Raw genomic sequence first — 27,263 nt, forward strand, 5'->3', positions numbered from 1 at the left:
ATGTGTAGGAAAAATAATCAACAATAATAACACCCATGATATTACTCGGCTTTTGTTTATTTTCACAATTCATATGTTTGGAAAGAAGTAAACATAGGGTAGGCCTACTGCCTAATACCTTTTTGGGAATCGTCATAAGAAGACTTTGAAATAGGCAGCGTCGTGTATCTAGAAATAATATTAAATCACAATTCAGGTTGGAATAATGGTCCTTACACGGTCTTCCCCAAAAAACATGTTGAGCGTCAAAAACTTAATTTCCTGGCTGAAATCATTACAAAACACATATATTTAGGCTACTGGTACGAAGTAGGGCTGGATCCGAATATCCGACTATAGCCTACTAAATATATGTTTGCTGGGTATTGATTTTCAATTTTGGCATTCAAATAGGCCTATTTGCTTTTTGTTTGGTTGTTCCTTCATTACTGTAATAAAGTTGGAAAGATTCAACCTTTTGGAGAAATGCAACCGGCAACACGGTGGCCAGTCATGTAACCGGTATAAGATATAAACATGTTTGAGCCCCTTGAGCGGTTATTTTTTTTATTTTCTTCCTCTTTTGGGGAGTGGGCTCTTTCTTTCTTTCTTTCTTTTTTGAGGTGGACAAATCTACCTCTTTTTCCAAATATTGGGGGGGGGCATATCCCCTGCTGCATCCCCCATGAAATCTATGCCTATGTAACAAAACAACCTTCAGAAGGCTACATTAAAATCATAATGTAAAATGTACCTTCAGTTTCTACAGTAATATCATGGAGTTGTGTTGTAGGCTACTGTTCCATTACATATAGCCTATGGAACTGTTATGTAGGAGAGAGATTGCTTGGGAATTATGTTTTGAAATTTAGTGAATGCCATTACCAAACGGTGCAACAGCCTGTTCCTTCTGACCGTTTGTGTGAACACTACTGCCTCCCCGAGGAGGTCATAATAAATAGCCAAGTGAATTCATGAAGTGTTCTTCAGTGCGCTCACTCCTTCTCCGCTGTGCCACTGTCATCACCCCACCTCTGAGACAGCGTCTCCAGCCTCTTAGTTTGTCATATTTTTGCATTTAAGCCTACCATGAGTGAAATAGTTTTGCTTTTTATCCACGGAGCTTTGGCAAAATTAACTAAAGGTGCACTCTGCCTTTGTTCGGATATCTTTTTAAATATTAACAAGTTGTCATGTCATTCCTGACTGGAGGAGGAGGAGGAGGAGAGAGATTCCCTGCCTCGGTGAGAGGAACACACTGGGTGAGTAAGAATTATTCATTAAGAACAGAATGTGTTACCATTTGTAAACACATTGCATGATCTTTAGTTTTATAGTCCATAAGATGTTGCGCTGCAAGACAACAACAAAAAAACAAACACATTTGGGTGTGGTTACAGTTGTCCACGTCGATTGACATCTAATTTCCCACTGCCAAAGCCCACATACATCCTTTCTTTCTATAATAATTTATTTCTCAGACTCAGAGCTCAGAAGTACAGCATCACTGTGAGTCCGTCGACTTTTATGCAAGTATTACCGGGAAAGCGTGCCAACCCAAGGAGCGCCCTACTCCTGAGGGTGCCGGAGGATACAGAGGCGACCCACATCGGAATATGTGCCAGAGAGCGGACGCTGTCCCGTCATACAAGTCCCTCCCTGGAACCATCGGAGACCGCATCAGGAGTACTATGTCCTCTGGTAGTGGGACTATATGCAGAGGCACTATGTCCGCCAATCCTGGCTTTGGGAGGTCTGATCGGAAAGTTGCGTGTTGCGAGAAGTGCTCAGCGACCCTTGTTGCTCTCAAGAAACAAGCTCTGAGCCTGGCTGTTCACCATCACTTCTCCTGCAAGGTCAGTAACCACGGTGCTCTGATGATGGAGCATGGTCAGGGATGTGGGGGAGAATAAATGCAAGCAGTCTGCTCACTTTTAGGGTGACAGAAATTGTGTGAAAGTGTTAAAATGGTGTCTAGGGTCAAATGTTGGCATAGACAAAATGCAAGTACACACATCTCTGGACCTTTCAGCAGGTGGTGGTATAGGCCAGGTTAGCCTAATAGTTGACAGATAATAAAGTATAGGCCTATAGAATGATTCCACTGGATATTCGTTATGCAGCTAATGGAATAATTAGGTATTATGTTATATTTAATAACTTAAAATAAACGGATTCATAAGGCTACATATTTTACCCCCCATATTTTTAATAAATATGAACTGTGATAGAGTAAGTGTATTGAACAATACATGTAAAAATACATACAATACAATACAATACATATAATCTAGAGTTTAAAGATTAGTCGATTTGTTGATTGATGTTAAAATTAATCATCAGCAATTGTGATCAATTGATAGAGCATTTTTAAGCTTAAGCATCTTTAAAAAAAAGAAAAAATCTTTTTAAAATTAACTGGTTCCAGCTCTTAAATGTAAATACATTAAATGCGCTGTTTTTTTTAGTCTGCTAAGCAGAGGAATTGTAAATCTTTAGGGTGTGGAGTATTGGATATACAAAACAAGCAATGTGAATATGTTAGCTTGGGCTCTGGGAAATTGTAATGGATGCTTTTTTCTTTCTTTTTTTGGGGATTATCCAATTACTTGAGCAATAATGAAAATAATCACCATTTGCAGCCCTGACATCATCACACACACACACACACACACACACACACACACACACACACACACACACACACACATATACTTTGTTAACACACATTTTCTGAAGTGCTGTATGCTTAAGTCAATTAGAAAGGGTTTTAATATTCATGTGGGCACATCACTCTTTACAGTGCTGACTCTGAGAGGAATGCACACATACATTTCTTCATCCATCTGTACATTTGTCACCACTAACATCCATCAAACACTCCAATCGACAAAGTAAACCAGTGCCATTGCTGCGTGAGTGGTTCCAAATGGGCATGAATATTTCATCTCGACATCCCTGTGTCATCTCCACAGTCCTCTCCATTGAGGGAAGACTATTTATTTTTGTCCTCCTAAGTGGGATGGGGTACATCTACAGTGGGGTCATGTTTTTAGAGAGACCACAGGCCAGTGCGGCACACAGTGTGAGCAGGAGAGAGATGGTATCTTGTGGCCATATACATGGTCAGAAGAAATCTGATAAGCCAGCTATAGCTCCTTGCAGGTTTATTGATCCGAGCATGATTTTTCAAAAGCATCATGGCTCTGTGATGTCATCTTTTTTTTTTAGATGGGCTTGCAATCTGGCTAAGATGGAAAGTTGAGTCGCCCATCTGGCTACTGGAGTCCTTTTCGTCCTTTATATATCTGTCATCTTTTCTATTTGATAAATGCAAGACACCCACACCTGAAACAGAAATATGCTGGTGGTAGAATTAGTTTAATTTGTCAATTTGATGTAGAATAAAGAGAATAACAGGGCATGCATGTGGCTGAATTGCCCCTGGATATGGAGATTTATAGAAGACATTAGATTAGATTCAACTTTATTGTCATTGTGCAGTGTACAAGTACAAAGACAGCGAAATGCAGTTTGCGTCCAACCAGAAGTGCAAAAAAAGCAGAAAAGTGCATTGTGATATTCAAGTATAGACAGGTGGTGCATAGACAGGACAAGAAATATATAGCAGTGTTATAAGAGCAGAATAAATATGGCTATGTAATATGAACAGTATATGGACAACATGTACAGATATGTGCAATGTAGTAGCAGTGACATTATACTAGTAGTAAGAATAATTTAGATATAGATATATACAGTGTATTAACAGAATATATAATAAGAGAAGCAGAATAAATATGGATCTACTGAATGAACCATATAGACAGATATGTACAGTATGTACAGCTATGTGCAGTGTGGTAACATTATATGTGCAGGATGAATAGTATGATGGTCAGTAGAATATGTATAGGTGTGATTACAGTATGTACATTTGAAATAAGTAAATAGTAATATAAGTAAGACATACATTTAGTCTGTGATGTTTTAGTTCTTTTTGAGTTTTTAGTGACTTTGTTTTACATTATTGAGAATTCCTACAGTACTCTGGCGGAATATGGATCACTAGCAATGTGCTGATGGATGGGTATGACGGAGGGAGTGAGGGTGTTGGATGTTTGGTTGTCAAGGGCAGACCAGACAGGATGTGACACAACAGTGTCTTTGTCGGGATGAAAAGCAAGATTATGGTTTGGTGTTTATTTTATTAGATTGACAGCCTGGGTGTATGCTGGGACCCCAACTTTATTTTTTTCAAATAGTATGATTCAACCTTTTCAGACCTCTTGTCAGAATTTTCTAAATTAAATGTGATTATTGTCATCCAGCAAGATTTTTTTCATTTTTTGCTTACTGACTTTTAAAGATGACAGGAGTAGTATTAATCAATACTACTGACTCAATTATTACTTTGCTAAGTGGTAAGATTGTTTGCAGCGCCTTCCCATGACTCAATTTCCGTATGCTCAGTGATCATTCATTTGAATAGTTCTCAAGCCAGAAATCAAACAAAGCAAATTAGCTTAGTTATTATGTCTTCACCAGCAGCTTGTGCTGAACCTCTGATCTCATTATGTCTGTCTCTTCTGTGACAATAGAGCTCAAACACAGCTTCAAGCACCTAACTGCTAAGTTTGTTTGCCATTTTTTTTTAAACGTAAACATTTTTCTTCTACTTTTTTAAAATAATTTTGCAGGACTCTGGTGACCTGTCTGCGTTTCTTCATGACAACCTTCGCGTCCATAGTCGGTCCACCAACGACTCCAGGGAGAGAGAGAGGGAGCCGGGCGAGTGTGGTGCCTGTGGTGTGAACCTGAACCAGCTCAAACAAGAGGCCGTCCACTTGGCTCTGAACAGGGGTCAGTCATTAGCTAAGCCTCCCTTTGAACCCAGCTTTAGCACTGGTACGCTGCTGGGACAAAGTGAGACAAAGCATGGAGACAGAGCTCCGAGGGAAGCTGCCACGGCTGTGCATCAACCACGCAGTCGCACCCACAGTCCTCACAGCCCAAGAAGCCCGAGGACGCCACAGAGGACCCCTCAAACCCTCAGACGGAGGGGGCCCAAGCTCCCCAATCCCAATATGGACCGCTGGGTAGAAGAGCAGCAGCAGCTGGTCGCTTCTAAATCTACATATCCTGATGGTGTCACCATGTACCAGAACCATAAGGTACCCTTAAAAGCCTTCTCTTACCACTATAGCACACATAACACATCCCCTAGTCTAGTGAGCGTTCCCCTTTAATGAGCTATGTGGGTAAGGTACGTTTTTATGGGTGCACGTGTCAGCAAAGCAATGATTCATAGTGCCTAATCAGAGCCTATTTAGATCCCATGGCTGAGGACGTTGTTTAAAAGTACTTTTGCTAATGGAATGGAATTGGGTCATGATTTACCCCTGTCATAAAAGCCAGCCAGTCAAAAAGCACTTGTGATCAATAGGGGGATGGTCATATTTAACAGGGCGGCTGGTGAAATGTGCATTACCGTGATGGAAGCCACACCATTGAGCCCGCCCTCCCCCAAGTCCCCAATGAAAAAGTATTAGTGTACAAGGTGAGTGAGGGTGTTTTAGATGTTGTATATAGTGTTGGTGGTTCAACTTTGGTGGGTTTTTACTTTTGATCCATACGGACAATCCTTGCTAATCAAATGTATTGAAATAAAATACAAAATACTGGTATGAGAAAAAAAAAGTTTTAATATAGTAATTTGGAAATACATAAATACATTCCATACAAACTGATATTATCACATTTTAGGCATTTAGTAGCCTCAATATGGGTCTGGTCCTGGATAACCTCAGATTATAGGCTAACGTTAGCGGCTCTGTACTGCAGTTTACACTCCATGAACCCCAGCCAAACCCATTATCTGTGGTGACATTACATTAGCCAAACACATTAGTTAATGGCCTCTTCTTAAAAGTTACTACTCTTGTAACATTAAAAAACACATAGTCCTACTCCTTTTGAAAAAAACGAACAATGAAGAATTAGCCTAAAATCTGTCTCGCTTGTCCAAGCAGCGTAATGTAAGCAGCCTAAATATTTAAAAATGAATCAGTCTGATCTTACTTTTTTCATTATCATACTTAGCTAACTAACAGTAGCTCTACACTGTAATAGAAGACCAATGCTTTTTTTTATTTTTTATAAATGTTTATCTTATACATGGATCCTCAACTATGGACTTTGTCCCTGGCATATTTAGCTTTAGCTTAATTCTTTCAGCATTATATCATGTATATAGCCATCATGTGCATATTTTAAGACTCCTTTCATAATAATTTTTGTTTTAATGAGTCCTCTTGAAATATTTCACAGCCAAAGGCATTTTTGTCCAACTCATGGAGCTAGTATTAGCTTAATTAGCTAGCTGCTAATCTGCTAGCTGCAAAATTGTCTCTAGCTATAAATAAGAAGCTGGCTTTTGTCTGATTCTTTCTAAAATCAAGCCCCCATTGTTTCAAAAAGTATGAGGAATTTCAAGTGGTAAAGCTGCCAAAGTTATCATTATGTGCGCTGTGAGAACAGGAAGTTGGATGGTGGGGTTTTGCGAATGGTCAATTGGACCGAAAAAGCCTCAAGAGCAATATTGTATTGCAATATTATTTTTAATCGACATCGCTAATCAGATTTGATAATAACAATGCAACATCTTACCCAAATGAAACTGTCCTGGGCTTTAGAGGAATTAGCCAGGTGGGTCCGCTACGAGAGCAGATCAGTACAGGTGTATGTGGCTGAGATGAAAACATTATGAGTGAAAGTGGATGAAGGAGAGTAAAGAGAGAGGAGACAAACAGAAGGGCGGAGGAAAAATGGATTGCAGAAGAAGAGAGTGGAAGAAGTGTTTAAGATGGGAGGCAGCAGAAAGGACTGGAGAGAAATGACAATTTAAAGAGATGGAGTGGAGGGCGGGAGAGGAAGAAAGAGATAATAAAAGAGTATTCGAGAGCAAATACAGACAGAAATCAGAGCAGAGAGAAAGAGAAAGTGAAGATAAAAAAGGTTATGACAGAAGCCACGAGTCAACCAGAAGACAAGAGGAGGAGCTTTGGCTACATATATTTACTTAGCCCTGTCTCTATTCGCCTCCCAGTCACCTCCCAAACCAACGACTCCTAGAGTTTTTCTGTGGCAGTAATTGGCTGTTTATAGTTGGACATTATTAAAAGAAAATAACTGAGCTGACTTTGTTATCTTGCCCTAAATAAAGGCTGAAACATTGATGAGACGTGGAGCTTGAGAGAGGTACAGTACATGAGTGCACTGTTACAAACATGTTGCCCATGGCGAGGCTTGGCGAGTTCATGTTGAGGAGTAGCAAACGCATGCTGAATAGGCCATTTTGCATACAGATGGCACACGGTATGAATGAGTGCGAAACACATGCCTTCGAGCTACAGCTGTGTATGTGTTGGTCTTGCTTTACATAAGCTGCTTGTCTGAGGGTGTGTGTGTGTGTGTGTGTGTGTGTGTGTGTGTGTGTGTGTGTGTGTGTGTGTGTCAAAAACAGTGACGGTATGTTCACTGCACCTCCTCCATTCTGAGTCATGTTTTAAAGTCAGACAGCAGTCACTACAGCCATCACAAACTATTCCTCACACTCCACAAGCTAGCTAGGGCCGTTATATGACTGATGGTGTATGTTTAACCCACTGTGCTCTCAGCCTAGATGCCCTACTTAGACAGACACATCCCATAGTTGTCCCTAGAGTAATTCCCGTGATAATAGCCCCTTTTGGAGTGGGTGCTGGAGTGCAATTACAGATTTGGATTTTTATAATGAGCTTTCCCCCCTGGCAGGTTGGAGATGATGCTGCGCTGGGATGTGGTGACATCGGGACCGTGCAGACGAGCTCAAAGATCCCTCACATATCCAGAGTGGTGACCATCGCCAACACTGCTGCGATGTCCCTTTTAGCCAGGTAAATATATCTATATTCAAACAGCAACTGTTGTGTATAAAAATAGGTTTTATCTGCAACAGGGCTGTACTGGTTACACCACAAGTTTCAGTGATATGACATGCCACCTCCCTTCTTCCCTGTAGGGCAGCCGAGAAGCTCAATCTGACGTTGAGGAAAAAAGGCCAGGCTTCTGATCCAGCTCCCGCTCATTTCTCCACCTGCTTCAGGGAGATGATCCAGAAAAACCCGCTGCCCGTCCCCTCCTGCCTGCTTCAAGCTGCCACTAGGACCAAAGACTCACCTGGTGTTGGCAAGGTAGACCATTGGGCTTTACATTCCAGTAAATGTACAGTAGAGGCAGACTTTTCTGTTTTTTAGTGAACCGCATTTGGTTGGGGTGCAGTTTGGTATTAATTCCAGCATTTTCTTTCCAACTACTATTAATTAAAATTGGGTGAATGATTAATTGTAAGCACACACAAAAGGATACTAAGTGGTCAAAGTAGTCCAATTAAGGATCAACATTTTACAAGTCAATATTTGCCATATTTAACTGATAATAATAACAACTTACTGGCAAATACATACTTAAAGGAATAGTTTGGCATACTGGGAAATACACTTATTCATGTTCTTGCTGAGAGTTGAATGAGATGATTGACATGACTTTCATGTCTGCATGGTAAGGATGAAGCTACAGCCAGTAGCCAATTAGCTTAGCATAAAAAAACTGCAGGGGGAAGCAGCATGTAAAAAACATTTGGACTTGTATGGATTACGAAATATAATGTGTTTATTAGTAAAAAGGTGTTGGTTGGTGGATTTGTATTTGAACTTTGGACAGATGGAGGTTAGCTAGTTCCCCCTGCCTTTAGTCTTCATGCTAAGCTAACACCCACTGTCTCTAGCTTTATACTGTACACACATGAACGTTCATATTGGTCTTGTCCTCCAACTCTCAGCAAGAAAGCGAATTTCAAACTATTCCTTTTTTACAATATTTTAGCTATTTGCTAGTTGTTAAAACTAATCATGATCTGTTGGGGTGAAATGACATTTTCAAAGATCTAGGATACAATGTTAGCATTGCTAACTGTAGTTACGTCACTACGGCTATGACTGGAACAGCGTTTCTATACCAAACCTGACAGCTTAAACTGAAGGCTAATATTTTACCCAACAACATTTTTTTTTATAGTTTGGTCTCAATAATAAATTATGATTTACTAGCTGTGTTCAGAAACACACCTTATTCATTTATGCTCCATCTTTAATCACAGCACAAGCAGTCGCCTTCAGCCATTAGCTGCACTCACGAAGCTCAGTGCAGCTTTGGTTCAGAGTTCAACACATTTGAACTCTTGACTCTGTGCGGCTCTTTGCAGCCCATCACATACATCAGCGCAGGACAGTTAAAAAAACACACCACATGCTCAATAATAGAAGAGGCACACAACCTGTTTTCGGCTATAATGCGTGTCGTAAAGTGACATATGACATGCATTATCTACTGTATGCTTTATAGTATCCACATACATTCCATATTAATTTAAATAGAAAATATACAAAAGGTCCCCCAACAGCCATCTTAGTTGAAGTTTCTTCTAGGACAGCTGTACATGTAGTACCAGAAGACAATGGCATTGACTTAATGAACATCCTGTGTCCCCTGGCCCACCTATTCCATGTATTGGGTATTTACACATTGTAATACAAGGTAGAAATCTTATATTGCAATGTGTAAATACCGTAGACAGTATATTAAGGACACGTCTCCACTTCCTCCAACTGTACAAAAGTGAAGCCAAAATCTCCCTGATACGGACGCTGCCATCTTGTAATTTGGGAGCCAGAGTCTGCGCAGTAGTGACCGGGTGGTGAAGTGGTGGTATCAAAGTCCCGCCCATACACCCCCACCCGACCAATCGCGAGTCAATCACAACTGTCAATCATGACGTTTCACCCTGTCTTTATAGCATCAAATAACTAATAAAAAACAAACGAACTAATCAGAAAAATGAACACTTGACTTGACAAACAGCGTGATAAGAAGTACCTAAATACATAAATACATGGAATAGGGCTGGATTGGTGGTGTATCTTTAAAAAGGATGTACTACCATCGTCGCCCACAACCACAACCTTGGAAGTGTTTTTACCACCCCGGTTGCAGAGTAAAGAGATCACAGTCAATTTGGAGGAGATCCTATATCACACCTTCTTTAGAATACACTGTAATGTGGTGCTAATGTCTCCATCTTGTTCTTCCCCTCCCCTCCACTCACCTCCTCTGGGAAAAACTGGGGAGATCAATATGGCTGCCTGCCCTCCCCTTGTCTCAGATAGATGGACTCTTGGGTTTAGTCTAGAGTTACAGATAAGGGCTCAGATAGACCCCACAGCCAGCCACACCTGCCCAAGCACTCAGCTCTGTGTGCCTCTGTGTGCAGGAATATAACTGTGTGTGAGAGCGGAGGAGGAATGAATCTTGAATAATTTAACCCTCATAAATATAGTTTGACACATGTTCAATAGGGTTAGGGAGCCACTTCTTGCATAAGGTATTACAATTATGATTAGAGTAGGGGAATCATTCGAAATTACTGGAAAACTCATGTGGCAGATGGAATATGGTTTTCAGATATTCAAATTGTCAGTGCCCGGATGATGTCATCGTGGTGTATTGCAGTCCTGGACAATTTCAAGAAAACTGCAATCGACTTGGGTTTATGTCGCACCGGGCTATTTGCAATCTTGCAGACCTGAACCCCGATTCAAAATAACCTTGTAATTGGTTTATAACCCTTAATAGAGCTTATTGTCTTTTGTGAGGTAAATGTTGCCTTGTCTTCCTGCAGACTAAGGCCTATGAGCCTTGTTAAATGGCTGTCAGATTCAGGATCTAACTTAATTTAAGACCGTAAAGCCTCTAAATCCAAAGGCTTCCTGTAGAGAACTGCATTAAGGAATTGATGTCATGCCATGTGGAAGTATAGCAGGAGGTATGCATAGCCATGCAGTTGGAAGTGCATGTATCATTTCATGGTTTTAAGTGGATCAACTGGCTGCTGCAGCCTAAGGAAAATGTTTTTTTTATTTTTTATTATTCAACATAAAACATCATGCTGCCCATTTTTGTATTTTTACAAATCAGTTGAGGGTTATAAAGCAAAAGAAAAGATTGCCAGATGTATCTAAGGGTACAAATTTCAGTGAAGTGATTTATTAGTTGGAAACATCAAAGTACACCATTTTTATTTCTCCATTCCAATGCTCAATTTTTTGTGTGACAATTACTACTTTGTTCTGCCAAGGCGTCCCTTTTTTCAACTGAGGTTTCTTCTCTGATGGCTGAGCAGCATGGGGCTCACAACTGAAGTCGGACTATTACTTCCATTAATGTCAGATTTCTGAGGTTAAAACTCCTGTTTTTGTAAGCACAAGCAATTCATAAAAAGAACTGTAACTGACAGCATAACAGGCAGCTTTACACAACCAATAAGAAGATTTTGTGGCATAATATATTTCAGTTTTTTTAACACTCTAAATGTTTTTTCTTTGGATTCGGGTTAGACTCAATGATGGCTAAAACTCGCTGGATTTTTTTTAGGATTATTTTTTGGGCTTTTTACTGTATTGGAAAGCAACCGTGGATAGACAGGAAAGTGGGGAGAGAGAGGGGATGACAGGCAGCGAAGGGCCGCAGGTCATGGCATACTCTACTGGGTGAGCCAGAGGTGAGCCAAAACTCGCTGAATTTGATATGAAGATATTTTTTAACCTTGCTGTTTTGGCACTCATTATTTTTTCATAAGTTTCCGTTTGCTGTTGTTTTTTATTTTCAAAACATAAAGTTATATGCCGCTCACATTCTTAGCTGTAGATCCCAGGCTTCTTCTGAAATCACTTACATAGCTACATGTAGCTCTGTAAAAGCACTGACTCATTCCTTCCATTTAATAAATAATGACATTCTCTACTCAAGGTGTCTCAGTTTAAAATGTTTCGCCATTCTCTGTAAATATCTATACAGTTTGTATACAAGGGTAAGTAAAATAGTAGTGTACACTCAACCCTTGTAAAAGGCATTTTATCTTTCAGCCTGCAGCTGCTCTAGACTTAGCATTAGCTGGCTGCACTAGTATGCAGGATAACAGGATAGTGTTAGACTAGACCTTTTCAATGTATCTTTCTTCACATAATACATGGTGCTTTTATTATGATCTCCATACCTTACAGCATTAGGTCAGTTAAACACAAGAAAACAATTACAAGAAAACACATTTTCAAGAGTCACATCCATGCTAGCAGCTCTGCGAGGCTGTACTTAGGCACAGTGGTGCTTTGAGCTAAATGCTAATGTTAGCATGCTAACATGCTCACCATTGATAATGCTTACATGCTGATGCTTTAGCGGATATAACCATATGTTCACCATGTTATTTTAGTATGTTAGCATGCTAACATTGACTAACTAGCTCTAAACTCAGTAAGTAAAGCTAAAGCTGATGGAATGTCATTAGCTTTGTAGGTATTTGGTCATAAACCAAAGTATTGGAAAAATAGCTACGGGTCCAGCTAAGATATTAAAATGTATAAATTGGTGACCATGAAAGTGTGTACCAAATTTCTTGGCAATCTATCTAATAGTTGTCGAGATATTTCAGACTGGACAGACAGACTGACATTGACGGCCCCTAGAGCCAGGCAGCTACAGTATGTTTGTTGGTTTTGAACAGTTAATCACATACTGTAATTTTCAACATGCTTCCATCTCTTTTGGTGTACAGGTCAAAGTCGTGCTGAGGGTGAGCCCAACGCTGTCAGAGGGCCAAGGCCAACCACCTGTTCTCCGGATTGACTCGTCCAAGAAGAGAGTGACCATAATGGAACCAGTCAGCAAGAGCCAACCACACGCTTCAATGACACTAGGCAGAGAGGGCAAAAGTCTTCTGAAGACCTTCAACTTTGACGCTGCCTATCCTCAAGAGTCAAGCCAGGTTGGTTTCTTCATGCTGATTACTGATGAACATAATTCGAATATGGTTCTAAATATTTTCATTTGTGACATTGTCAGATACTTTGATAGAGTAACATTAGTCTGGCACATTCTGTGTTTTCTCAAGTATTCATGCATGTTCCCCTCTGTACACTACACACCACGGTTGGTTTGCTCTCTCTGTCTGATGACCTGAAAACTGATAGGGCCTGGATAGCCACCACAATTACACAGTCCATCAATTATATTCAACCTTCTCCACGCTCTGCTTACATTATCTGAGCCCAAGGGAATGTACAGAATGAGTACGCATGTTATTTCGTTTCATTGGATGTATTATTTCAGCGCGGAGATGAATCATAAGATGCTCCTTTCCTTTGTCCTTTGTTCTTCCTGACCAGGCTGAGGTGTGTGCAGGCATCTTGGCTGATGTCATCCGCTGTGTGCTCAGCGGCAGCGATGGATGTGTTCTGGGTTTGGGATGTGCTGATGTGGGTGAGTAATCAGTCGCTTTGAGAGGCCACGGGTTAAAATCTTAAGATGAGAGTGGGACGCTTTTATCTGTGCTCAGGGGCCATCCACCCCCCCCTTCTCCTGCTTCGCTGTCCCACTCCTGCTATCATTCACTCTTTCTTTATCACTTAAACTGTCTGTCTCCATTTTCTCTCTCTGTCCTCTTATCGATCTTGATGCACATTTCCAGCCTCCTTGTTCTTTTCCCGTGTCTCCTGCTCCATTGGTCTTTTTCTGTCTTCAACTTTTCCACAGTAGTGACAGAAAAGTGTTGCCATTTCAACTCTCTCCTTCTCATAACCTGTCTACCTGTTACTTTGTAAATAACAGCCTGGTCATCAATTATGCAAAGCATATGCTTCCCATTTTGCCTGATAGACATTTCAGCATACTGCACAAAAAGACACAAATATTTTATTTTATTTTGCTGAAGCGCTGAGCTCAGAGGGGACTGTAAACAAAATGGACTGTAATACGTTGCTATTAGAGAGATGGAACCCTGCACTTAGCGTCAGTGGAGGGGTTTAATAGATTTGCCGCGCACGCACGCACGCACGCACACGCACACACACACACACACACACACACACAGGGTAAGGACAGGGTCTCCTTGGAGATGCTTTTTCACATGACGCCACTCTCCGTAAATCTGATTGAATTAGATGGCCAATACAAACTACATGTGGCCCCCAGCCAGGGGATATCAATCTCCCCTACAGAATACTATTCTCTCTGAATAACGGCAGGCAGCTTGGCCTTTAATTGGAGTAAACCAATTCTCTTATCCTCATTCAATTAGAGTTTGGATAAGATAAGAAATGGTAAAACAGGCCCATAACTCAGAACTAATGTGGGGCAAAAGTGCACTTGAAGATACAGTATCTCACCAGTCCAAGAGAAAATCTGAAAGTGATTTTGGGTGCGTTTCTGTAAATTTGCTCCATCTTTGTTCGCGCATGTTTAGGAGTTTATGTATTGTTCTGTATCTTGTGATTAGTGTAAGCTAGTGCACTTCCACGAGTCCACTTTCCCTTAGCATGAATTGGATATGGAAAAAAAACCACTCTGGCTTGTTTGTATTTCTATAAACCAAGCACAACCTAAGGCAGCGCTAAGCCCGGGATACAGCCACGGTGCCCTTGCAATATAGATGGCAGAGATGGTTGGACATCTGGCATATGATAGAAGCACCGGATGTCAGGCTTTATCCTAGCTATGTACATCCGGTCCGTTGAGCCAGACTACATGCAATATAGCTTAAAATAAATTGTTAGCTAATATTACACACCAGAGTTGGCCTCACTGAATAAATGAAACAGACACACAGTGGCATTTTGAGCAAAATCATGCTAATGTTTGGCAGGTGTGTTTACCATGTTCACAATTTTAGTTTAGCTTTTTGGCACGCTAACATTTGCTAATTAGCACAACGTACAGCTGAGTTAGCGCATGTCATCAGTTTTGCAGGTATTTGGTCATATAAACCAAAAAAGAATTAGACAAATAGAAATTTGACCCGATGATGTCACTAGATGAAAAAGCCAGAGGATTCAAGTTTTTACAGTTCAGCCTCTGGGGACCATGAATATCTGTACAGAATGTAATGGCAAGCCATCAAATATTTGTTGAGATATTTCAGTCTGGACCAAAGTGGTGGACGGACCAACCGACAGATATAAAAAAACTGTGGTTCTCAAAGTGTATGGGGGTGCCCATGTGTTTAAAGGCTAGCATGTGCATGTGTATGTACTATACGTTTGTGTGTCTGTATGTAGCATGCATACACATGTGTGCACTGTTGTCTGCCTCAGGCTCCTGGTCCAGCATGGTGGGGAGCGGTGATAGCATCCAGAAGCTCGGTCTGGTTCCCTGTGCCATCTCCTGGCTGTACAGCGCCATCGAGCGGCGGAGAGAGAAGACCTGGACCGATCTGACTGTATCAGTGTCTGCTATAGAGCTCTGCTGCGGAGAGGAGGACACGCTGAGGGATCTGCTGGGGGAGGTCGTCCCCTCATTAGGCAGCGTCCAGGACAGCCCAAAAGCCCATATTAGACTCCAAGAGGACCCTGTCTATGGGATACAGGTAGAAGAAAAATATTTTTCTTTATGAAAAAGGGGGCTTGTTTATTGAAATTGCTGCTTCTTCCTTGTCTCTCTCAGTCTGTCTGTTGCTCTGTCTAAGCGCAAGCACAAAAGGGTCCACTGACCCAGATTGTTGGTGTATTCAGTTATTGTTTGCACATATTTATATTATGTGCAGTCCAATTTGTTTTTAAAATGTGGAATCCAGAGAGCCAAGGCTATATCTTTTGTTGCTGACAAGTGACAATTTCTTGGCTCTGCTTCACTGGCAATGCATCAAAGGCTCAATAATTCACACACAAACAAGTGTTATTTTATAGTTGTTTTAACAGCTGTGGACCAGAAAATGAGCCCATATTACTAGAAAACCTGCCCAGATATTTTCATTTTCCACAAAGCAAATGAATTGCTCATTGCATTTCAGTAGGAGATGCCAGTGATATTACAGACACTGTTTTAGATTTCTTGTTTGGTATCCCTCTAAGTTAGATTTTAGACTTTGCCTTCTAGATATGATAGGATTAATGTTAATTAAGTTTAATTAAATGTATTTAATTTGGATAATGGTCTACACTGCATGTGAGAAGATACTATTGGTAGTGAGTGAAGCCTATTAGATTGCATAAAAGATTACATTGCTTGCATCATAATTGTGCAGCTGTCTCCACCCTCACAATTGCATGCCAGCACCTGGCTACTGCTGTAGGTGTGCATTTCTGTCTATTTCTTCATTGAATAGTAAGAAAATGAATCCTACTGTTTAAATTGAGCTGTTATCTCAAAACATTATGTTATAGTAAATTTAGTTGTTTATGGGAAAATTCTACATTAAATGTTATGACTATTATCGCCACTCCCTCCAGCTACGTAACCACAACCGGGTGAAGGCCCCCACTGCTGAGCGGGCTGCTTCCCTCCTGGACGCGGCCATTGCAGCGCGTCGGCACAGTGACTTCATTACGTACCTGTCCCACAGCTCCATAATGTTCTTCACTCTCCACATCCAGCCCCCTCGTACAGAGAGCAGCACCATTGGCAAAGGTTGGAACGAATTAATCAATTACCAGGGTGGCTTGTCCCTGGTGAATTTTGTGTCCACAGTTAACCCTATTTTTAATGCTAAATAATGCAGTTTATATACATTATACGTTTTCTTTATTTGCATATTTGAAAACAGGCTAAGCTTTTTGCATTTACACTCTCCTCTGCTCTCTGACTTTCATCCTAGGTTCACGTGGACCCACTAAGTTAACCATGATAGATGTGTGTAGTGGTATAAGGGGTATGACCACGAATAAACCTCCATATTCTGAACTGGGCCCTGTTGTCTTGTCTCTACTAAGTGGACATAAAACCCTACCCAGCAAGTAAGAATGTAACTTGTGAACCTGTTGACATACATTGGTGTAGAGTGAACTGCATTATTATTTTGACATTGAACTGGCTTTTTACTTGTAACTTTGTTTCCAAAAGAAGTCAGATTTTTGCCTGTAAACCAATTTTATACTGGCTTAAAATGGAGGGACTACAACTACATTAAAATCAGGAAATTGACAGAGTTAGCTGCTTGGAGATTAAAATGGCTAATGCATTATTTTTTTATTAAGATTATTTTTTGGGCTTTTCCACCTTTATTTTGATAGGACAGCTAGGTGAGAAAGGGGGAGAGGAAGACATGCAGGAAATTGACACAGGTCGCAACCCTGGACCTCTGCGTCGAGGCATAAACCTCTCAGTATATGTGTGCCTGCTCTACCCACTGATCCAACCTAGCCACTAATGCATTGTTTTTTTATGGACATTTTCATTTTCTCTGCATAGGGGCAGTAAGTTGACTATGCTCCTTCGAGAGGCCTTGGGTCATGTAAACTGCCATACCACAGTGATGGCCCAGGTTGATGATTCACTGGCGCACCTTCAAGAGACCTTATTCACCATCCAGATGGCTTCTCGGATCCGCAGGACGCAGAAAAGAACGAAGGTACCGTACATGTCCCGTAACGTCTTTCTACCAATATACCACCTTTTAATGGTGTCACAGTGTTGGTGCCCTTTTTGTAAAGAAAGGGAAGTGAGAGTGATTGCTTCCAATGCACCCCAATGATTTATTTGTTGAGTAATGTTTTGGATAGTCCAGTTCTAGAACTAACTCCACAATTCATCTTTATCCAACAGCAGTCAACTTCATGTTCTCCTTGCGGGAGGAGTTTGACTAAAGAAAAGAGAGGGCCTCCATCTTTGTCCCTGCGGGCGTTCCACTCCACCGATGAGGTAGATGTCGACGTCCCTCGTTTCCGTTTGCGTGGCGAACTGGATGAGCGCTCCAGTAGTGACCAGTCCTGTGACACAGTCATCCAAATAGACGCGGATGGCTTGTACCAGCCCAAAGTAAACTCAATAATGGCACAACCTGAATTTGTGCCCATTATACCCTCTTTGCATCCTAACAAGGCTGACATGGATGACCCAGAGTTTACCGCTCTGCTCCAAGAGCTTCTGAGAATACCTCAGCTGCAGGGAGAGAAGAATGAGGAAACTGTTCAAGGGAATGTTGAAGTGCTGAAAGCAGACATCAAGCAGCCAGGGAGGGACTGTCTTAAATGTGACACATTTGCTGAGCTTCAGGAGCGTTTGGGCTGTATCGATGGAAGTGAGGCAACAATGGATATGCTCAAGTCTTCCCTAAAAGGCCTTTCTGCTAACATTATCACAGCCAAATCACAACCCCAGAAAGAAACAGGCAAACAGACAGACGCCGAATCATCAGAGGCACCACAGACCTCTGCCGGAGAAAAGCAAACAGATGGTGCCTTCCCTGGAGACAGTTTTCAGAGAGAGGATTCAGGTCTGTATGACTGTGAGGAGTGCAGCGCAACCAGTTCAAATGAGGAACTGCTGAATCAAACTCTCAGTCTTAACATGACCTGTCGCTCTGAGCTGCCCAAAAATGGAACTCGTAAGTCAGTTGATAGGCTCTCTTCTCAGGACTTTAATGTGACTGCTCAGAGCATGAACGTTACCAGTTCCCCTGCACTTCAGCCTACAGGTAAACAGGAGAGTCCTGAAGCTGCTGATTGGTTCAAACCAGACAAAAGGACCTCACCAGTTGGCAAGAGCTCCCCCATATCTCCTACGTCCTCCTGCTCCTCTTCACACTCCCTGGCTACCAGTGTTATACTTGGAGATGTCTTAGCTAAATGCCCCGCAGAGGACGTTAAGGAAATGAAGGCCACTATCACAGTAACTGTTCAACAGCCGCTGGACCTGAAGGGTCAAGATGAACTTGTCTTCTCTATGGTGGAAGAGGTGACCATCAGTGGGACATTAGACAGAGGGAGGACAGGTGGAAACATTATTTGTATCAGAGACACTGCTCAATCACAGGCACATGTGCAAGGCTCTGCCACCTCTCAGTCAATCCAGATAATCAGCAATGTCAGCGAAGAATCTATAGCTGCAGGGTCCTCTAATACAAAGAAAAGCTCTGTCGCTCAATCTGTAGCTACATGGGCTAGCGCTGACACGCCCCAGTATCAATTCAGAAGGGAAAAGAGGTTCTTACCTTCATTTATAAATCCCATGCTAATTAATACAGATATGGATTGTGAATTTGATGAGGTGAAAGAACAAGAAAGTCGTGACACTTTAACAGGAGTCAAGTCGCAGTCTGAGCTCAGACAGAATAATGTCAAATGTCCAGAAGATGGAATGGGTCTTGAGAAGAGGAGTGGGGCTTTTGCTTCTAAGATGCATGCCAAAAAGCCTGACAAACGTATATGATTCACCTTTTAGCCAAAGTTCTCATAACCCAATGGCCTTGGAAGATTCAGCTTTCTGCGATGAAACTGCAGAAAACATAATGTGTGGAAAGAGACTGAGAAATTCAGACAAGAACCACCCTAGAGACAGGGAGCATGTTTATTCCACTAACACTCCAAATGGCTCAGAGGGGAGAGAAATTGGCTCTAGACATGTTGGGAATGGCCCCAAGAGAATTGGTGTTTCACCTGGTTGCCAGGACACCGCCCCTGCTTCCTTTAAAACAGGTAGTTTGCCTAGAGGCTGGCAAAATGCCAAACACCAGGACAGTTACCATGGCGGTCACATGGCAGACAACCACAGAGACCCGAGGGGGTTGACATCATCCACCCCGTGTAGCCCAAGAGTAACTCTAGAGAGGGGGCAGGGCAGACAGCACTCCCCAGCGAACCAGAGCCTCCATGTCGCCTCTCCTCGGAAATATGGAACAGAGTACAAACAGCATGCTAGTAGTACTCATAGAAAGAGTGTTGAATCGTTGTTGGAGTCCTCAGGTGTAAGAGTGAAACATGATCATATGAGTGGGAGGCCGAAGTCACCTATTGAGGATAGTAGCAGGCTTTTCAGTGCCAAACTAGAGCAGCTGGCTACCAGGACTAATTCCCTTGGGAGAACGCCAATGGACTTCCCAACTCTGGATAGAGGCAGTAGTAACACCTCCGTGAACTCTAAGAGGAGCCCCAATAGAAGTATTGAAGGGGCTTGTCAGGGAGGATATAAAGGAAATAATGAGGGAGATTGTACCTTACCGAGGGCTAGCAGGAGCCCCAGGAAGCATCCTCGGTCTGACCAGAGTCATAATTTTTCTGAAAACCCTGTAACTCAGTCTGCTAGGCATACCCATTCCAAGCTCTCTGCTGTGGGGAAACTTAAGATGGCCCGACCCAAAGTTCGTCGACTGTCTGTCCCCAGCACCAAGAACCTCAGTCTCCACCACAAAGGCCTGCAGCAGTCCATCAATCGCAGTGCCAGTCTTTCTCCAGACAGTAAAACTGTTAGCTTTGAGCGGACATCCTCCTTTCTTTCCTCATCCCCTCCATTGTCTTATCACTCCATCAGTCGGACTCCGAGCCAGAGCTCCACATGTTCATCCACAAAATCTGCCATCCAGGGGTTTGTCAATGGCCGGATCTCAGACCTCCTTAAGGAAAGAACCTCCAGCACCTCTTCAGACGGACCGGACCAAATGACCACACTTCCCTCACCATACAGTCGGGTGACTGCTCCCCGCATGCCTGATCACCTGAGTGGGCACGCGAGTGACACCACCAGTGTGTTGAGTGGAGATTTGCCACCAGCTATGGGGAAGACATCCCTGAACTTCTCTAACAGGAACAGTATGGTGAGCAGTGGATATGACAGCATGGTGAGGGACAGTGAGGCCACAGGCAGCACCATCTCAAACAGAGATTCTGTCAGCGACAGGAGCAGCTCTCTTCTCAGCGTGGCTCGAAGTAGCCGATCAGCACGGAGGAGAGGCAACACAGGTAAAACATCTGGTCTGATTATCAGCTTGTAGATAGTTAAATGTACTATACCATGTTTACTTTTACTTTCGTCAATTGTTTCTTATTGTTGCATGGTAATAATTAGTTACGATTTTTATAATCTGATGTTTTAAACCTGCAGTGTTTATTTTAAAACATTTTTTTTAAATGGAGGGAATTCATTCCCTGCACCACAAAGGAGACGAAGCAAGTGTTGTGCAAGTTGCTTCCTACTCATTTGGAACCTGCAGTGTCCCAATGGTGTGCTGGCACATTCACACCAATCCAATCATATGCAGTCCTAAAATTGTCAGATAAAAGTACTGATTCATAAGTCATTAGAAAAAGTCTAATGGTAAATCTTGTGGAAATTTCAATCCAATTCAGTAAAACTTTTTGCATATATCTGTCATGTCATTTCTTCTCTATACATGATCTAGAATATACAATTTCCAATTTACCATACCACTGTTGTGAATAATAGTTTCACCATCATAGCATAACATATTAATGTGACATTAATTGGAGATGACACATATCTGGAGGATGCAGTCATTCAAAGCCTAATTAGGTAGGAAGGTTACATCATTAATATATGAACCCAGCAACAGCACTTACAGTACTAAAGGCAGCACAAGTGCAGAAAATGAAGAGGGTTCAGTAAATTATGAAGATGTGTGTGTGCATACTTACTATACTTGCTAATGGAACTGTACATTGAGAAACTTAATAGACTTGTGTTAAAGCATGGTTAACACAGTGGCAACTACTAATGGAACAATAAAAACTGGAGACAAAGCTTTTGCTCGATGAGCATATTAACTTAAAGTAACCTAAACATTCTGTTGTTAATTGGGTAATTACATTCTGTCTGTACTTAGTTTCTCCTTAAGTGTCCCCTTACGTAATTAACTCATCTACATTCTGATAAAAGATGTATCCATAGCGTTAGAGTTAAAACATATTCTTGAAGAAGCGAGAGGTCGGGCCTGCTAGCCTGGCTAGCAGGCCGAGCTAGCTAGCGGCAGGATCGAGACAGGTGACAGTACAAACTTTGAATTTAAACGATTTCTTCACAATGTCTGAGTTGAAAACGCATCTTGTTGTCACGTAAGGGCCCTGTTCATGTTTCACAGACATTTTAATTGCATTTGTGTCTGTTAAGAGGCACAAAGGCACTCTTTATAAGATGCCCCGACAACTTGCATTTTAGCTAACTGGGAGCTCTGGACGTAGCTGCAGCAACTCCAGTTTGCTAGCACCGATTTTGCTTGTTTTTTTGTTCCTATCCACAGTACTCGGAGATATATAGCGATCAAGATTCAGGTGAAAATCTGCCGGAATTCTCCTTTAATGTCCCAGTGACTGTACTGGCAAACTGAGTCAATCCAGAAAGAGTTACAGAGATCATGTCTCCTGTCTTGATTATATGACTAATATAGTAGCTCTGGCAAGCTGCATTTGCCCTCAGGCAAACAGTTTTCCCTGTTCCCCATTAGAGCACATGGCCTGGGCACTGAAGGCCACTTAGAGACACCAGCCTTCATTTATCATCCACATCTACTCTCACTGTGAGGTGTGAAGAGTAGAATGTTGGCAATACTAACATAGCAGCTCAGGAATACTCTATTTCCAGCTTACCTATTACTTATTAGCCAACTTGTACACCCATCAGCACCCCCGTACAAAGCATTTGAAAAAAAAGATATGTCCTCAGAACCAAAACAGCATTATCTGGATGCTATGTACTGTAAATCTATTGCAAATCCTGGGCCAAGTTTTTAAATTAAATTAAATTGACTGACAGAAAACAGTGCCTTCTCTCTGTGCCAGTACTGGCACTTGATCATCCCAAAAAATCAACAAGATTAAAAGTCAACTAAAACCAAGCCTTCCCTAAATATAGTTTGTTTAGATATCTTAAAAAAAAAAAATCAATATCCTGAAAGTTTCACTGTGTATATGCAGTAGAAAGTTTCAGAAATGGGTGAAGGGAAAAAAAACAAGTTGAGAGACAGCATCTCACTGCACTCTCTGCCTCACCCTGCTGTAGGTACTCACCAGCGCCGTCTTTCCCATGATACACCGCTGTCCCTGAGACGCTCGGCTAGTGGTCTGCGGTCTGGCTGGGTGGATCGGGGAATCCCGGAGGCCTACGAGATCAAGGTCTATGAGATCGACAATGTGCAGAGGATGCAGAAAAGAGCAGGTGCTGGCAAACAGGTGCTGGGGTTATTTTGATTTTTAGGAGGTTATTAAAGGGCATGATGTAAAATATGACCCTTATCAACCTCTAGGAAACAGGCGGGAATAGCATCATTGGTAGAATTTATCTGCATCCAACCTCTTCTAGGGTCTCTAAAGCCCCTTTCATAATATCAGCATCAAGTTTGAAAAAGAGCCCACGTCATTTTGCAATGAAAGTCTTCCGAAAGCTGGTTCTGATCAAACAAATCTCTTATCAAATCTTTATAAAAAAACATTTAAAACGCTTGTCTCTGAGTCTGACACAAACAAAAGACAGAAATTAGCCCCCTGGATTAGCTATTGTAGCTAACATATAGGGATCTACTAAAGGTGCAACTTGCGTGCTAACCAAACTAGCCTGTGAACTTAGTTAGACACCTGCAGTGTTTGGAGCATGAACTGTAGCTTGGAGAAAAAAAGAGGTGTAAACGTTAGTAAGCTTCACATTTTATTGCATTGTGTCAGATCGTTCAATCAACATTTCATTCATTTCATTTGCTGCATAGTTTTAACTATCTATATATTCAGTCACATACTTGCGACCCTGGTAACAGTGCTGCCGCCATAGTGAATAAAAACTAACCTATCCACAATGCTCGTGTCATGTTTGAATGGGAGACCAAAATGTGAACGCCAAAGAATATTACCTTACATGGTTATTTTGAAGTGTTGCGGGTTCTGTGTCTTCCACAGCCTGTAAGTAGACAAGGCGATACATTGATTTGCTTTAAAAATCCTATAATCATAGTTCCTATAGTGGCTTCATCTCGGTAATGTGGGGGGCCGTAGTGGCCTAAAGGTAAGCGATCAAGAGTTTGTTTGGTTCCATCACTCAGGGGACAAATCTGGGTGGGGAAGTGACTGACTTCGGCAATACCCACTATCACAGCACCCTTAAACTACTGCGGTGGCCACAAATAAAGACTGTGGTTGTACTGGGCAGCTGCCAGGTTTCACGTGTGAGTAGCAGCAGCATGTTACTGAGAAAAAGCATGCTCAGTGCATTGGTAAGTAAAGGTTAAATAAAAAGTCCAGCTTGCATTTGGAGTTGAAATGTGCTTTATAAACAAAATGTGGCGCATGTGCTGACGTAATATCCCCATGACGAGAGCCCTCTGGCCTCATGGGATTATATTCCCCGCCTCCACCAGTCTCAGGGACGGCAACTTTGATACAATTTTAATGACCACATGGGGTGAAATTGGGTCAATGCTGCAGCAAGAACAAAGAAGGGCACTGGAGGTATAACTAACACATCATATTGTTTGTAAATTGTTTGATAATAGAAGACTTTAAAATAAATAGCACATATTTCTTTTAATGTTTTTTTTTTCTCATGGGGCATCATTTTATGCTAAATACAAATAAAATACAATAGTCCTGCAGCACACCATGCCTCATATTTAGGGAGTTTCTTTTGTCTCCCATTCAAATGTGCATGCATTGAACTTTGGAACCGCCTCTCACATTTAATAGGCATGTAATAAGGTTAGTATAATCAGAGAGTAATTCTATTTAGAAGCCTACAGACCTGTCTTGTCTCACTCCCCAGAGGTGTCCTCCCTGCCTTAACAGTGTTTATGGGTGTGTGGAGAGAGAGAGTGGGGAGGTGCTGTTCATCCAACCACTAAAATACAGTGTGTGTGTGTGTGTGTGTGTGTGTGTGTGTGTGTGTGTGTGTGTGTGTGTGTATGTGTATGTGTGGGCTTGTTTAACTATATTCGTGGGGTCCAAAAACTGGGAGTGCAGTATACTTGTGGGGTCCTGACAGCTTTGTGGGGCCAAAATGCTGGACCTCACAAGTTTAAAGGGCTGTTTGAGGGTTAAGACTTAGTTTTAGGATTAGGGTTAGAATTAGGTTATGGTTAGGGTGAGGGTAAGGGTTAAGGTTAGGCATTTAGTTGTGATGGTTAAGGTTAGGGTAAGGGGCTAGGGAATGCATTATGTAAATGACGGGTCCCCACAAAGATAGTGCCACAAATCTGTGTGTGTGTGTGTGTGTGTGTGTGTGTGTGTGAGAGAGAGAGAGAGAGAGAGAGAGAGAGAGAGAGAGAGAGAGAGAGAGAGGGTGTGTTGCTAATACACCCCATGCTATTATTATTAAGAACAGTAGTAGCAAAAGTTTATAAAATACGAGCTTTTCATAATTTGTGCTCTAAAACAATGAATAAAAGTAGTGAAATTTGTCTGTGTGTGTGTGTGTGTGTGTGTGTGTGTGTGTGTGTGTGTGTGTGTGTGTGTGTGTGTGTATTTTTTTCAGGGGCCTGTGTGCTTCAGTGCCAAGCTGAAGTTTTTGGAGCACCGTCAGCAGAGGATCTCCGAGGTCCGGGCCAAATACACCAACCTGAGGAGAGAGCTAGAGCGGGCCAAACACAACCTCATGCTGGAGCCCGCCAAGTGGAACCAAGAGTGTCAGTCACATGATTCTTCATTTGAAGATATAAGCGTGCAAAATAAAAATGTTATGCTTTTGAAAATCAACAGTAAAATCAACATAGAGCTGCTTTACCATATTCTTTATACATTCTACAGATGAATAGTAAGTGAAGTCACAAAAGCTAAGCTCAGGAAGAGAATGTAAAAAAAATCTCTACCTAGCAATTAGGGCTGCAACTAATGATTATTATTAATTATTTATTTGATCAATGAATTAATTCATTATGGTATGGGCCCATGGTAGTATCTTCAAATAGCTTATTTTGCCGACCAAAGGTCCAAAACACTAAGATATTGAATTAACCAGCATATATAAAGCAAAAGCAGTGAACACGCAGTGGAGAAGCTGGAGCCAGATAATATAAATTGCCTATTTCTTGCCCTTTAAATGTTTTCAGAAACATATTCTAGTGTACTGTTTAGTTGAAAATGAGAACGCTTGCTCTGGCAGGCCAGCCGGCGGCCGCTGCTTGGTCTCGGCTCGACTGTTTTCAACTCGGCAGCCGGAGCACACACTTACTCATTTACAGCTAAACTGTACACTTTTACTGTTTCTGAAAAAAACAAAAAACATTTGAGCCAAGAAATAGGCGATGCAGTAACACATGTTGATCCATATGTGTTCAGCGCTGCCTAGTTTTACAGTTTGATCACATTTCCCGAGCAGTGACTGACATGTGTTAAAGGTCCAGTGTGTAACGTGTTTAGTTTCTCACTCAATTCTCAAAATCTGTGTTGCCCGTTCACAAACTTCGTCCTTTTTCATGAATATTTACCATCACCATCAATTCCAAGTATTCCTTTTGGCTTGAATTTTACATTTGCGTTTGCATGAACTGGGGTAGACGCTCCATATTCATGCGCCATCTTGCGATACGTCAGCCGGTAAGAGACATACAGGACATACTGCTCCGCCTTTCGCGTTTTCGCAGTCACATGATAAACTCCCAGGTGCTGCTAATGCTGCTAATGGGTATCGTAGCTTCCCGGCCCCGGAAACATGGAGGACCACACATATTCAAAATCCAAATTTCAGGAACAGGAGTCTTTTTCTTCGCCCAGAAAAAGGATATTGAAAAGAGGAAGAGACCGGCGTCATCAGAAAAAAGCGTGAAGGCTACCGTAGCTGTAATACTGTGAACTGCGTGGCGAGAGAGAGTTGATTGCGATATATGATCTCAACGCTAGATGGGAGAAATTCTTACACATTGACGCTGACAGAAAGTTACTTTTTTTTTTTTATAAAAGTTAGCAACTGCAGGTTTAGGTGAATAAGCAAATAATATAGCAATAAATGAGCTTGTAGTATTACGGCATTTTAACAGGGGGCAGCATCCTGCCATTACTGGGATAATATCCAGAATCCTCATTACAATCATTAGTATTATCCTTCGCACTATTTGTAATTTCCTATATAGCACATTACTGTCATTTTTTTGTTTTACTTTGTACACAAAGTATATAGTGCAAATTCCTCAATGTAAATATTGTCTACATACATACAGTACAACAATCCATTTGTTAGTATGCTTTACCTTACAAACTGCTTTTTCCAGTCGACCTGTGGCAGACCTTCGAGGTGGACTCCCTGGAGCATCTGGAGGCCCTGGAAGTGGTGACGGCCCGGCTGGAGAACAGGCTCAACCTCTGCAGGGCCAACGTCATGATGGTCACCTGTTTCGACGCCGGCACCAGGAGACGCCATAAGAGGCGACGGCGGAGAGCACCAGAGCAGAGAGCCTTGAAGGGAATCTGAGTTGAATAATAGTAAGAATTGGTTAA

The 27,263-nt window shown here is 41.8% G+C and overlaps 1 protein-coding gene across 1 annotated transcript; it reads left to right on the forward strand.

Annotated features, from left to right (window-relative positions):
- The first annotated feature begins 1,172 nt into the window (after nucleotides 1-1,172).
- On the forward strand, nucleotides 1,173-27,237 carry kif26bb (kinesin family member 26Bb). The gene is given in 16 exon segments (XM_078275107.1): nucleotides 1,173-1,241; nucleotides 1,467-1,835; nucleotides 4,680-5,153; nucleotides 7,795-7,916; nucleotides 8,042-8,213; nucleotides 12,689-12,898; nucleotides 13,299-13,392; nucleotides 15,222-15,493; nucleotides 16,356-16,533; nucleotides 16,721-16,859; nucleotides 17,314-17,473; nucleotides 17,668-19,263; nucleotides 19,265-20,798; nucleotides 22,852-23,021; nucleotides 25,306-25,456; nucleotides 26,987-27,237. Coding segments are annotated over 16 exon segments (5,961 nt in total).
- The last annotated feature ends 26 nt before the right edge of the window (nucleotides 27,238-27,263 follow it).

The sequence above is a fragment of the Sander vitreus genome, chromosome 18 (assembly GCF_031162955.1).
Source record: "Sander vitreus isolate 19-12246 chromosome 18, sanVit1, whole genome shotgun sequence".
Lineage (NCBI taxonomy): Eukaryota > Metazoa > Chordata > Actinopteri > Perciformes > Percidae > Sander > Sander vitreus.